Source organism: Rhipicephalus sanguineus, chromosome 10, assembly GCF_013339695.2.
Source record: "Rhipicephalus sanguineus isolate Rsan-2018 chromosome 10, BIME_Rsan_1.4, whole genome shotgun sequence".
NCBI classification, from domain to species: domain Eukaryota; kingdom Metazoa; phylum Arthropoda; class Arachnida; order Ixodida; family Ixodidae; genus Rhipicephalus; species Rhipicephalus sanguineus.
The window spans coordinates 32,691,575-32,705,727 of NC_051185.1; the positions used below are offsets into that span (position 1 = coordinate 32,691,575).

The 14,153-nt window shown below is 45.1% G+C and overlaps 1 protein-coding gene across 1 annotated transcript; it reads left to right on the plus strand.

Annotated features, from left to right (window-relative positions):
* Nucleotides 1–8,534: 8,534 nt before the first annotated feature.
* On the plus strand, nucleotides 8,535–12,786 carry LOC119406317 (prolyl 4-hydroxylase subunit alpha-1). Its single transcript, XM_037673054.1, has 2 exons — nucleotides 8,535–9,428; nucleotides 12,292–12,786. The coding sequence occupies exons 1-2, from the start codon at nucleotides 8,535–8,537 to the stop codon at nucleotides 12,784–12,786; spliced, it is 1,389 nt and encodes a 462-aa protein (XP_037528982.1).
* The last annotated feature ends 1,367 nt before the right edge of the window (nucleotides 12,787–14,153 follow it).

The window sequence follows — 14,153 nt, forward strand, 5'->3', positions numbered from 1 at the left end:
CTTGGAAATAATAAAAATGTACTGATAACAGTTTGTATATTCCTGAGAATTAAGAATATAATATGACCCACGTATTTCGAAGAGCCAGAATGAAAAAAAATGCAAGTGGAAGGTACACGTTCTCATTTATACCGTATTTGCATAGATGTAAGTCGACACGAATGTAGGTAGGCCTCCCCCCCCCCCCCCCGAAACACAACGGCAAAAATCAAAACGAAGAAAAAAAACGCGTGAGCCCATTCCCTAAAAGAAATTTATTGATGTAGTCGCTTGAGTGGCTACACGTCGACTGACTACGTAGTTGAAGTAGTCAGCGCCCATACTATCACACTTCTCTCTCCTGTCCTCGTAAAAAGTAGTGGTGGAATGTTTTAAGCAGGCATGTACTACCAACTAGCCCCGCAACGTGTTTTGATGTCAAAAGAAAATACGGAAATTCCGGCGTGTAAATATGGCTTCATGGCAGCGCTTCACAGCTACGCAGAAAAGCTAGCTTCACGGAACTAAGCGGGGATTGCTTTTAGAAAATTTTCCGCGAGTCGTTGACGAGAGTGTGGCTTATGCACAAGAAATTACGGCATGCATCAGGTAGAGTCGGAACGCCAACATAATGTCGTAACCATACCAGAGCGTCCCAGGTTCCTTGTTTCTCCCGTCGGAGCTAGTGGTCATATTTTCGGTTTCGTTTAAAAGTGGACCCCCCAACTTCGCTTCGCGAATTTTGATAAAATTAGTCGACCTACAATTAAGTAAATACGGCACTCGCGTATAGAAAACTGTGTATCAAGATAACTCAATGAATTCGCTGCAGCATAAGGGCGACGCGGACGCGTCATGCGACGTTTCGCCAACCCATCGACTGCACTAATTGCCACAACCTGAGTCTGTGTTGTCTCTGCCTCGTTTTTCCGCTCTGCGCCTGTATAAGACTTGGTCGGGCACTACAAAAAAGAGCGTGGCAATTCTTAAGTTGAATAAAGAACTAAACAACAAAACGAATTACAGCATATCCACGGGTGAATGATGAAGAGCTTGGGCGAACCTCCTGAAGCAATCATGATTACACCGTGAAATGTTCAGTGGTTTCGCCCAGCAGTAATCAAAGCGATACGCCGCTTTGATTACTGCTGCGCTCGCTTCGCGGAAGCCTCTCGAGCTCGCACCTCGGGATCCTGCCGACGAGCACGAGACGCAGCGGCCTTCCGCACCCGGCGCTCCTCGTCGTCCATGGTCCGCCAAGCAGCACGATCCGGCCAGCGCACTCCTCCACGTACGGCGACGATCAAGGAGAATGAGAGATAACGGGTGCAGCAGCCAATCTGACAGCAGCGGCACCTATAACGCCATCTAGCGTGCAGGGTGCCGCTGCATTTTTTTTTCTTTTTTTTCTTTCTTTCTTTTTTTGCACACATATTGCACACATCTCTATGGGACAGCGTCATCTAGTATATCGTCACCCAACTGCAGTTTGCATGCATCTCTATGGGACAGCGCCATCTATTGAATGATACGGGAGACGCGACGGCGGGGGAACGCCGGACGGAGCGACGACCGACCAGGTGATGCTATAAGGAGCTTCGCCCCCCAAAATTCAACGAGCTCCGCTTCGCGGACACCGATGAAACTGCGAAGCTGGTGGTGTTCGCTTCGTTAGGCTAACGCATTTCTATGTTCTAAAAGTCTCCCAGATATGTTGTATCACTGCTCTTTATTAAAAACTCTTTGTTAAGTTTTGAGGTGGTAGTACAGTTGCATTGTATCTTGGCGATACCACTCTTATACACACTTTTACAAAGAAGCCTTCGCTTAAGATGCTCCGATATGTTCTATCAGGGCTCTTTGTTAAAAACTCTTTGTTAAGCTTTGAGGTGGTAGTAAAGCCACCACCTTTTATAACCACAAGGTATCACGTGACACTGGAGTGACTATGGTAACGCACACGCCATTTGTCGGACGAACTGTTGCCTTCTTCCTTTTTAGTGGAAGTTGTGCGTAGTGGGATTTACTTCATTTCTGTGGCACACACGTGTTTAGGACGATGATAGTTTTCTGATAGGCCGCACAGATTCATGTGGCACATACCCGTTTGTTGGGCTAAGGGTTACCTTCATTTTTAATGGACCAGTGTTGAGTAGTGGGATTTACCGAATGTCTGCGGCGCATACCCGTTTATGACGCCCATAAGCGTTACCATGGATCCCGGACATGAAAGGCTCTACCAAGAACAGCTTCGCTGTTAGAGAGAGAGAAGGAATGTAGGAAAGGCAGGGAGGTTACTAGACAATGCGTCCAGTTTAAAATGCAACACTGCATTTGGTCGTAATAGGAATCCTATGGCCTGAAGGAAAACGTGCTTTTGGGCACTTTCGCAAATTCATACGCAAAACAAGCGAACTGACTGGTGGAAAAAAGAAGCTTTCACTAAAATACCGTAAACGGCAGGTCAGTGGCAGCCGTCTTTAGGGTGTTTTCTCGAAGCTTCAGTTCCATGTGTCATAGGCATCACTGCGACGATGTCCAACTTCAGACGGAGTTCGCAGACTAGGCACTTTATGGCTAAGCTCCGATTCGAAAAAATGAAGGTCACCGCCTGCACGTGCTCGCCTATATTTGGTTGAGATTATTGGGCGTTCATAATTTGCTGGCAAATGGTGCTTCTTTACCACGTTTCTTCAATGGTTAGCGTCAAAATCTGATCGCACAGCTCCTACATCTATACTTTTTTTCCTTTTAGTTTTTACTTTAAAATTTTGGAACATCGTTTTGTATAACTATTCGAGGGTGAAATTTAGTGACGTTCTTAGACTTCAGTGTCATTCTTAAAAGAGAACATCCGGGTTTTCTGCCATTTACTGTTACTTGAAGCATGTTACTATTTCAATTAGCATGTCGCTGTAAAGATGCGACGCAGGTGCAGACATATCATGGAAGGCTCAGGGTCTAATCTGCTCATGAATTCGATGTCATGAAAGACAAGTCTAATACGGCGTCTGTCGTAATCATATCGTAGCTTCGGCACATAATACCCTATAAATTACTATTATTACAGTTGCTTTCTTTTTCTGCGTCGTGGTCATGGTCTTTTTTAAGAATTTAACACTGTCGTAGAAGGTTCTTTTTTTCATACCAGTGAAATGTTGTTAAGAAGCGAGCCCATCATCTAGCTTGCTTCAGATTCCAGGTTTCAGCAACAATTTGCTCTTTTACCAACCACGCAATGCATTTTGTTTTTTGGTGAATGTTTAGTATGGCACGTCAAAGTATGGTTAATGCTTGCTAATGTTACTTCAATGAGGCAGATGAGTTTCATAAAATTGATGAGATAGAAAACGGTGCTTGGCGCATCAGTGTAATGTCTTTTTCATGTTACGATCGTTGACTGAGGACAGTTTTTTTTACCGCGAGCGTAGGTTAGAAACCGCGGCACGCCCACCAACGCGCGTAGATTTGAACATTCCCTCAGGGAGCTAGGGCCGTTGCTAAGAGCATGTCCCACCATTTTTTTCGGGAGTTCTTTGGCCTCTTTCATGCTGTTGTCTTTTTCGCGTCCCATTAATGTTCAGCTCTAATAAAAAATTCTCTAACCGGTGATCGATGAGTTCTCTTGGCAAAAACTTGCGCAAACAAAGTTTCATTCGGTCGATAACAATCTCGGGAATAGTTGAAGTGATAATGATTCACACTTTTTATTAATTTCTATGAGCGATGGTTCTCATCTAAGTAAAATTTAGCAGTAAAAAGACTTCGAAGGAAAAAAAAAACAGAAAGTACAGGTGCACATTTTCAATCGGAAACATTTCGGGAGCATAGGATAGAAAAAGCTCTAAGAGAGGCTTTCATTAATTTATAGACTTCAGGCACCAAGCCTATTCTTTCCTAGCATTTCTCGTCTCTCGAGCAGAAACTTTTGTGTAAAATTGTGAAATAAAGAAAATCCATAAAACAAAAAAGGAATTGTGCTCAGACTGCGACTGGTATAGTTTTTGCGAAGCGTTGGATTACCCTTAAATGTTTAAAACCATGAGCTAAAATAAAAAAGTGGGATTTCTACCTAAATATTCTACAATAATTTTACAGATCCCATCAGCATGCGGCAGGAATTGAACTCGCGACCTTCAGCTCAGCCAGCATAGAGCAATAGCCACTGGAGCAGGCATGTACGATATCTCAGTATATTTTTCGTTACGACGGGTGATTTTGGTGTGTCAGGCTAGAACAGATCAGGAGGCAGAACACTTGGAAGTTAGAACTTGATACAAAAGCTCATAGATAGATAGATAGATAGATAGATAGATAGATAGATAGATAGATAGATAGATAGATAGATAGATAGATAGATAGATAGATAGATAGATAGATAGATAGATAGATAGATAGATAGATAGATAGATAGACAGACAGACAGACAGACAGACAGACAGACAGACAGACAGACAGACAGACAGACAGACAGACAGACAGACAGACAGACAGACAGACAGACAGACAGACAGACAGACAGACAGACAGACAGACAGACAGATAGATAGATAGATAGATAGATAGATAGATAGATAGATAGATAGATAGATAGATAGATAGATAGATAGATAGATAGATAGATAGATAGATAGATAGATAGATAGATAGATAGATAGATAGATAGATACCATATTTAAGCTCCTCATCAACAGTGAAAAACGAGCAATGTTTTGTGGCTCATTCAGTGACTCACGCAACATGATCATAGCAGCTTGGCACCCGATGAAAGTATTGTGTCTAACCGTCTCGTGAAAGTTGGTGAACAGGCACACGAGGTAATGTGCCTGTCATCTGCAGATAAAAAATAAGAGTGCTTCTACCCTAGGTATTCGCGATAAGTTCCACACAGCCGTGGTTATTTGAACTTCCATCTCGCGAAGCGAGACAGAGCGGACCACCGGCCGTGGGGCTTATCAAATTTCTGTCGAACGAATACCTACTGGTCCCCTTTTCCCGGTCATTCTGATTACGATGTAGCGATGAGAAATGCAAACGGCGCCTCAGGAAATGACAGAGTGTGCGGGTCAATAGTTGTCCTATGACGATAATTTGCTCGGAGGCGGCTCGCAAGCGTACGTCTGCAGTCTCCTTGGTTATACGGAAAACAGGAAGCGAGACCTCATTTCCGAAGTCCCGGTCAGCGTCTTCTGCCATTCGACAATGCCTGCTGGGTTTCCGGCGCTGATTGAACGGTGCTTTAGCTCTAAGCTTCACGTCGACCCTGGGGCGAGAGAATAACTGGCGGGCACAAAGAGGCGTAGACGGTCCAAATGAAAGGACCTAAGGATACTGCTGTCATTGGTATGCTGTGATGACTGTGACAGCGTGCTCTTTCTCGATCAAACGCGCACGCACGCACGCACACACGCAAACACGGCACACACACACACACACACGCACACACACACACGCGCACAGACGCACACATGTACTATATGCGCTTCGTGAGGCCCGTAGTATTATCTCCTTTTTTAGGGGCGAAGCTCCTTAAAGCGGCACCCGTTAGTCCCTCGTAGTTGTCGCAGTCGTAGTGCGTAACCAGTCGTAACGCTAGTACCAGATCTTGACCTCCAAGGTGGTGCCGGTGGGAGATTTTTCCTGTGCGTTGTTGAACAATAAAAAATTCGCAGCGTGCGCGTTAACTAAAAGCCGAATTCTTCTATCTCTCATTCCCCATTAGCAGCCATTGGCATGTTCCAGTAGGAAACGTTAGTAGAAGTAGAAGTGTAAGTGTTAGCTAAAAGCCGACTTCTTCTGTCTCTCATTCCCATTAGCAGCCATTGTTTACCTCCAAGGTAGTGCCTGGTGAGATTTCTCCTGTGCGTGATTAAACAGTAAAAATTTTGTTCAAAACGCCGTTGATTGATGAAACAAACCAACGGAAGACGCCAGATGTTTTCTAAAAGCAAAACGAAAGAACGCCAGATCTTTCTAAAGCAAAACAAAAAGACGCCAGCTGCTTAACGAAAGACGCCAGATGTTTTCTAAAGCAATGGTTTTCTAAACAATGAAAATTCACAGCGTACATGTAAAATTAAAGTGAGCTGCAAGTCGTCATAACTCATCGAACCTTTAGTATAAACGCGCCCGATCTCACGTCGGTGATGATGTACTGGGCAGAATTCACGGAAGATTCACGGTTTACTGATGAACCTCGAGCTTCGCCCACTCATCATCATTCACTCCGTGGATATGCTGTGATTTTTTCTCTTTGCAGTTCCTCCATGGTCCTGTTCCACTATATTAATGTACTTTTATACATGGTGACGTAGAAATAGCATGCAATTAAGTCAATAACTGATGCCACTGATATATTAAGTACGGTGGCTCAACCAAATCGACAAAATTATTGGGCGTCATGTTGGGATTATGTCTTGGCGAAGGCAAAGCGAAGAGTTTGTCATTTTAATCCATAACAGTAGTCGCGTTGCTATGACGTGACTGCTGCTGAGGCCGCGCACAGGCACTGATGCAGTCACGGTATCCTTTAGCTAACTTTCAGAGATCACACGTCAAAGCCGATGCTTGCGATGCACCTTAAGACCACTTGAATTGCTCTTGGTTTGCTTGTTTCACTTAACGTATTTTATGCATTACGCATTCACTTTAATGCACGATGATTTACAGTAGAATCAAGCACCCACGATTTCCTACAGCTTTACTTTATACTTCAATACACATGGATCCCTCAGCACCGCGATCACGACCGGATCCAATAACGAGTCATGACCAGCTGCCGGTGCTCACTGATCACGGTGATGATGACCTTGTTGAAGAACTGTCAAGAACCTCTTCCCCACATGCACACGGGTTCGTGAAACGTGCGTGCGTTCTCCATCATAAGGAACAAGTATAAGCACTACATATCAGCTTACCGCTTCTGGGATTGGTAATACACAAGTTGCCTTTGGCAGTGTTACCCAACTGCAAACAACTGGTTATATAACACATATCCGGCATATATGTGCGCGTATAACATACATGTGTGTGTATAAAATTTATACAAATTTTTAGCGTCATTTTGTAAGGTTTCGCTCAGCAAAAAAATACTTACGCCACAGTCAACGTCTCGCCGCATGCTTCGCATAACATCGACTCCCACGGTACGTGGGATCTGCCGAATTTTTCTTTCGATTAGAATTTTTTCTAACCTAACATGTGCATGTAAGCCTTAGTTTGTAGTAAGGAGAAAGGTCGCGCCACCTTCGCGTGACTTATGATTCGATGATCACTAGCTGAGAGACTAGCGGTACCTGCGGATTTGTTCGAGAAGTAAGAGTGGTGCCTGTGACCTCACAGCCATTTCTGTCGTTTCTGAGACGGAAATGGGATATTTTGTCGAGGTCAGTTGCCAGTTCACGTCGCCATATTCCATTGTTGTCTTTCACTGTTGCATTTCATTGTTTCACGCGTGGTCGCCGTGGTTTCGTGTAGCAATAGACGCGTTGCACTGCTAAGCGCGTGGACTATGGTCCAATTACGAGCAGGAAGGAAGGAAATATTTAGTCTGGATCAGCGCAAGGCGAAAGAAAGAAAGAAAGAAAGAAAGAAAGAGAAAGAAAGAAAGAAAGGAAGGAAGGAAGGAAGGAAGGAAGGAAGGAAGGAAGGAAGGAAGGAAGGAAGTTGTACTTCAGGCGCTCACACGCCCAGATTCGCTTTCTTCCATTATCCCGACTAGGGAAGGGCTCCCCATTAAAAAAATTATTTCTCGACGAGGCGCGCTGGTGAACATGACACTTTAGGCCGGTTCACGCGAACGCCTTTTCTGATGCTGTCGCTAATATGATAATGATGATGATGATGATGATGAAACTATAGCTTGGCCTTTTGTGATGGTTTGGCAGATTTAACCAACCATTATGCAATTGCAGCGACACTCGCTGGGAACTTGTCGCTGCAAATTGTTTCAACTTTTTATTTGAAGATTTTTATTTGCAGTCTTGTGCACCCTACAGTCCTCTGCAACGTAAACGGCATGAAAATGATACTTATAGGTTTGTTTGCCCGCCGAAAGGCGACGCCCAAATCAGCTGACCACCGCGATACGAAATGTTGTGTTCTGATTCTGGTACACGCCATGCGTGAAAGGTTCTCCAACTCGTATGACTGGAGAATTCTTGCTACTGTAAGTTTTCAATTTTTTATGTATGGACCTCACAGCCTGGAACTGCTCGAACGCGCCGGTGCGCTAGGCTTTCATAGTTTGCTGAAGGAATTGAGTGTTGCACCCTACAAGCATGATCACTCATCCTGTTTCAAGTAAAATTTCCTCTCTCTCTGTCTCTCTCTCTCTCTCTGTGGCACACACGCTCATATACACGCACACACATTGGTCGCTAAATCGAGAACGACCATTTTTGTTGGCTTCCGAAAGCTTTTACGTGAAGAATCACAATGAACAGTCGAAGCCGACGAAGAAGAAGATGTATCCATTGTGGAGTGGTGTCATTTTTCTGTGCTGGCTGTTTTATCCACAACCATGCTCTTGTGACTTGTTCACCTCTACCCACGACATGCAAGAATCGATGGCCACCGAGGCTCTCAACTTGGAAGACGCCCATTACTTTTTGTTTCTAGAAGAGACCCGCTTGGACCGAGCCGCAGCGCAGCACCGGAGGAGTTTGACTGATCGCCCTCGCATCGCTTCCGACACGGTGTTGGGCAAGTTCATCTACGCGTGCCTACTGTACGACTCGCATTCAGACCTCGGTTCAACGGCATATGGCGACGTGTCTTTGGAGCCACTGTTGACGGCCTTCGCAGCACCTTCTTCGCGTGAGTGGTGGCCTGCTGACAGCGACATCAGAGGGGTCGCCGATGGTTTCTGCAAACTACAGCGAGTCTACGAGGTTTCAGTCGCGCGGATCGTGGCCATGATTTCTCGTCAGCTACCGTCTGTTTCGCCGCATGACCTCAGTCTAATCGCAAGAGGCTGCTACAGAAACGCGACGCACGGCAACACAACAGCCTGGTCTGAACAAGCGCTCGCCGCGGGACTGTACGCGCAGGCTAGCCTTCGTAACCTTGAGTTGGGACTCTGGTGGCTTCAGGCCAACGATGCGAGGCGCGCGGCGCTGAAACCAAAGCACCAGAACCTGTATCCTTCTCCGCCGGAGACCGACGTGGACGAATACAAGTCGGTGTGCGCGGAAAAAGGCGACTTGAGAACGAATACGGCCGAACTCAGTTGTGTCTTGTGGACTGGCTACGGAGACCCGCGGTTAATACTGGCGCCGCTCAAGTTGGAAGTGCTGTCCCTAACGCCCCGCATCGTGGTATTTGTTGACTTCCTCACTCCGTATGAAGTGGCCTACATTCAGGACGCTGGGCATACGGGTTTGGAGAGAGGAGCCATTTACGACTGGGAAACTCCATCGGGAATCACCAGCTACAAGCGCATCAGCAAGGTACCAATTCTTGTACTATACTTTATTGCTCCCAGATGAGCAATATTTAGCACTCACGACTCTGGTTGGATCTTTAAGAAGACCATGCAACTTATATACGGTGAAAGTGCTGAATAATGATTCTTAGCTCAGTATTATTATTTTCAGCCCGTATGGCCATGCAAAAATCAATTTGAAAGTTTGGACTTAATTGATCTTCCTTCGAGGCTGCGCTGTTAATCATTTGTTCGAGTTTCCTTACCTTAGCTTACTTTACGTTAAACAGAGGCGGCTAATCCATCAAGGTTTGTCAGTACGCAGAGTTGCCTTGTATCGTAGTTCTCTTAGAAAGTGTGAGTCCGTCAAAGCTACGCTGCTTATCGCTTGTTCTAGGTTAGTGTGGGTTATAAGGCAGATGATAAACTCGAGGTATCACCTATTCTTGTCATCCTGTTGGTGACGTCGATGTCGCTGTCGCTACGATGCGTTCTGTTCTGAACTGTCTGTTCTGAACTGAGTGCCGTTCGTTATGAAAGAATGGGTGATGCGTGTAATACAATTTGTCACAAATGGCTGCTGGAAGAGCACTTCGGCTCTTGTCAAATAGGCTGGTTATTGGTCCATCCATGGCAATGCAACACAGCAACTTAGGTCAGACAGATAATGTAAGCCTTTAGCGCAGATTCGCTACGCCAACAAATATTTTTTGCAGCAATATGGTTAAGAAATAGCTCAAACTAATGCATGATGCGTGCAAGTGCATTAGTAAAGTCAAATAGCAAATAAAGCACGATTGAACAATGCTTAAATTGAAGCACAGCCTTCTTAAGGACACATGAGAATTTCGGGCTCACTCCAATAGCCTCTGCGAGAATTTTACATAGATGTGCCCTAATTAGGACTGGTTTATCTACAAGCTTAATATATGGCACAATGCTGACATAAACATCCACCATAATATGTAGATGGAATGTTGATGCAGTTACAGGTACAGCTGGAATACATATGTTGTTTGAAGCAAGGTAGGCATAGTGCAATACTGTAAAGAACCAACATTTCTGCTGTTGTTCATAACACTTTTATGAAATACACTTATTCAACTTGGCCGGCCCTGGGTTTATATAGCTATTTTGTATTGTAGTTTATCATTGGGGTACTTCCAAAACTCAGCGCAGAATACGCAACTGAGATATATTCAACTTTGCAAGATGCGACTCAGGCGGCTTAGTGTTTACTTTGATCGGCTGCTTCCCTGGAAGACATATTCGATCCCGGCCACGGCAATAAAATTTTGATGGAGGAGAAATCCCTTAGACTAGTGTACTGTGCTATGTCCGTGTACGTCAGCGAACTCCAGGCGGTCTAAATTATGCCGAGAATCCACAACGGCGTGGCTCCTAATCGTATTGTGTTTTTGGCACGTAAAACCATAGAACATTACTAGGTATAAATCGCATGTGCTTATGAATACGTTAGTACGGGAATGATAGAATGACTAAGAAATGTAACGCTACCCTGCAGTATCTGTTTCTTACTAATGGTATTAGAAGTATGCGGTGAATTTAATAAATTGCTACACTTCGCTGTCGCAATTTCGCGAAATAAAAGATGAGTGCTAAGGGTTTCTTTAAATACGTATATTTACTACGACAGCAGACCTTGACCCTGATTTTTGTTTCTGCACTTCTCGTAGTAGCTATAGGAAAGTGTGTAGGAAATGAAGAAAGGCACCGGCGCTGTGAAAATGGCTGAAAGAGGTCTAACACTACACAATTCTGCATCTTTGCACTTGTCACTTTGGTGTGTTTACTTACGCACGCATTAAGAAAAAAAGAACAACAACAAACATCAGCGGTTTCTTCCTCTCTGAACTGATTGTGAGCGTCCGGGGAACTTTTTCACAGAAAATTTAGCATTACAGACAGTTGTTTACTTCCCTGCTGCTACTTGGCGGTCATCTTTTTCGGAAACCTGTCAGCATCTCGTCGCTGGCATTTACTGTCCTCTGGTTAAAGGCAATTAAAGGCAATCCTGCTTTTTAGCATTCCTAGCGTCATTCAAGCTCTCAGATAGAGATTGTCCACCTCAGAGGTTAAATATTGGAACCTGAAGTCGTATCCCTCTTCTTGGCCACTATACAGAACACTTGTTCGATAACTGATTCTTTGGATGCGCAAAATATGTACTTCCCTATCAAACGGCACCTTAGAGACGTAACATAATTGCATTGTCACTAGTATTTGTGGACACGCCCACGGTAGCACAGACGATAAAGCAATACGCACTAGGGCAATCAGAATTATATTAGAGTAACTATGCGTATGGAACTTCCAGCTGAGTTGAATATCGGGTTTATTATGAAGTACGCATGGCGCCCAGCTTTGCAGAGCAGCATGCAACTCCCGTTTTTTTAGAAAAGGCCACATGCATAATAGAGATGATGCGAAACGATTGGAATAGTCTGTGAAAACCTAACAATATTCCGTGAAGTGAGATGTGGCCGCAACTGCTTATGTGTTTTAATATTGAGATATATATGGACAAAGAATTCGAGAGCCAGACATGCATTCATTGAAGATGTTTAAGCTTATTGCAACATTGCCAGAAATCTAACGTGAAGTTCGACATATTGCTGAAGTACAATTCCGAACTGAAAATGTGTTCCGATGTGACAACATTAGAGAGTTATAATTGGTGGAGTTTTCTATACAGAAACTGCAATATGATTACGAGGAACAATGTAGAGGGTGCGGCCTCCATGGCTGGCAATCGAACCCGAGCCTTCGAGCTCAGCAGCGCCACGCCTTAAGCGCTGAGCTACTGCGGCGAGTAAAACTAGCAAGAACGATAGTCAACAGCTTTACGTGTTTCGTTTCCAACGCAGGTGTCCTGGCTATGGGATACTGAGCATCCTTTTCTGAGTTCACTGGGTCGTCGCATTAGCTTGGCCTCGGGCCTGTCCTTGGAATCTTCCGAGCCTTACCAGGTGGCAAACTACGGACTCGGTGGACACTACACGCCGCACGACGACGCCAACACCTTCGAGCAGATCCCGGACGAGTGGGACGCGAGGGACGGCAACCGCGTAGCCACCATGCTACTCTACCTGACCGACGTCTCGCTAGGGGGTGCCACTGCGTTCGTCCATCTGCAGCTGGCCATGAAACCACGGCGACGTTCGGCCCTCTTCTGGTACGACCTGGCGCCGTACTCGGGTAACGACGGGCCCGTACACTTTTCTTTCTGGCACCAGAGGAAAGCTGTGGAGAATCTCACGACACACGTGGGTTGTCCCGTTCTGTGGGGAAACAAGTGGATAGCCACGAAATGGATTCGCGAGCGCGACAATGTTGTGGTGAACTTTGACTACCCTGGCTAACCGAATGCCTAATTCGAGCCCATCGCTGTCACCAGTTCCAAGTTGCAAGGGTTCAGGCATCCAGCATTTGGGCGCTCAAGTCGACCGTCTTTTAAGTTGGGCGTGCCGCAGATGCTTACTTTGAAAAAATGTCATTCTGTTTTGTGCACCAGAGACAACGACGTAATATTTACTAAATGTTCGATTGTGAACGTGGGAACACCGCTTTGCATTTGAAAAATACTAGTGATTCTCAGGGAGCTCTTAGAACCGTTCGGCTGCTTTTAATTTTGCGTACTTTATGTCTTTCAGAAAATTACACAGTCAGCTAATTTTTAGTTGCAGCGTTGCGTTTGAAACAACTAAATATTGGGCATGCTGGTAATCCATACTTTAAACGAAAGGCCCAATAAAGAAGGACGAGGAAGGGTGCACGACAAGGCGGGAATCTAACTGAGCTTAAGAGAAGAAAAACAAAAAACAAAAAAGTACAACGAAAATATATTACAGCACTATATCATGCAATAAAAAAAAAACATTCTTTACGCATCTTACATGGTGTTGCGCCTGGTGCAATTAAACGCTTATGCCACGCAACTGCATTTCCTGACGCGACTCTTTGCACGACACAGCGACTGCGCAGTTACTTTTTCCAAAGCTTTTTCAGGCACTGACGTTGCTCTGCGGCAGAATACCTGGGTTCGATTCCGGCTCTAACTGCTGCTTTATTAAACTTAATGAGGTCACGTGAGCTTTTGTACCGCGGACCACGGTTTAACAGCGGAACGCTTTAAAAAAGAGCATTGGTCCTTGACGCTTGAACAGAAATGAACATCATCATCAACCGGCACGCACACTCTTCATCCTCTTCTTCGAATATCTTAGTCCTCTTCTGCGTCGCTCCCAGAGCACGTGCGGCGACTTCCGCGGAGTGGCCAGTATTTACTCTGATGGGTGAGAGTACGAGCCATAGCGAGAGAAAGAAAGAGAAAGAAGTTCTTCGCGAAAAAGGAAACGCTTCATGAGGCGGGATTCGAACCCGTATACTCACGATCTGAAGGTGAGTGTCTTCACCACTCGGCTACTGAGGCACGCTAGCGGAACATAGCCTAGCTTTGTATAATATTGTACATCTTCCAAAGCAGAGCGTGTCCTTACAGCTTCTGAGATGCACTTAACTGCCCGCGTGAGTACTTTCTGTTCATTCTAAGTACGTTCCACCATTACTGGCTTGATCAAAACTGTTTCGGGTTTATTGCATAGAGAACATTTAATAGTAGCGTGAAAGCGTTTTTCTTCCGAGTTGTGTTCTTGATGTTATGGTCTCCCACTGGCCTGCTGTGGAACCCTGAGCAGGAGGTGGACTAATATCATCGCTCGATGGTATA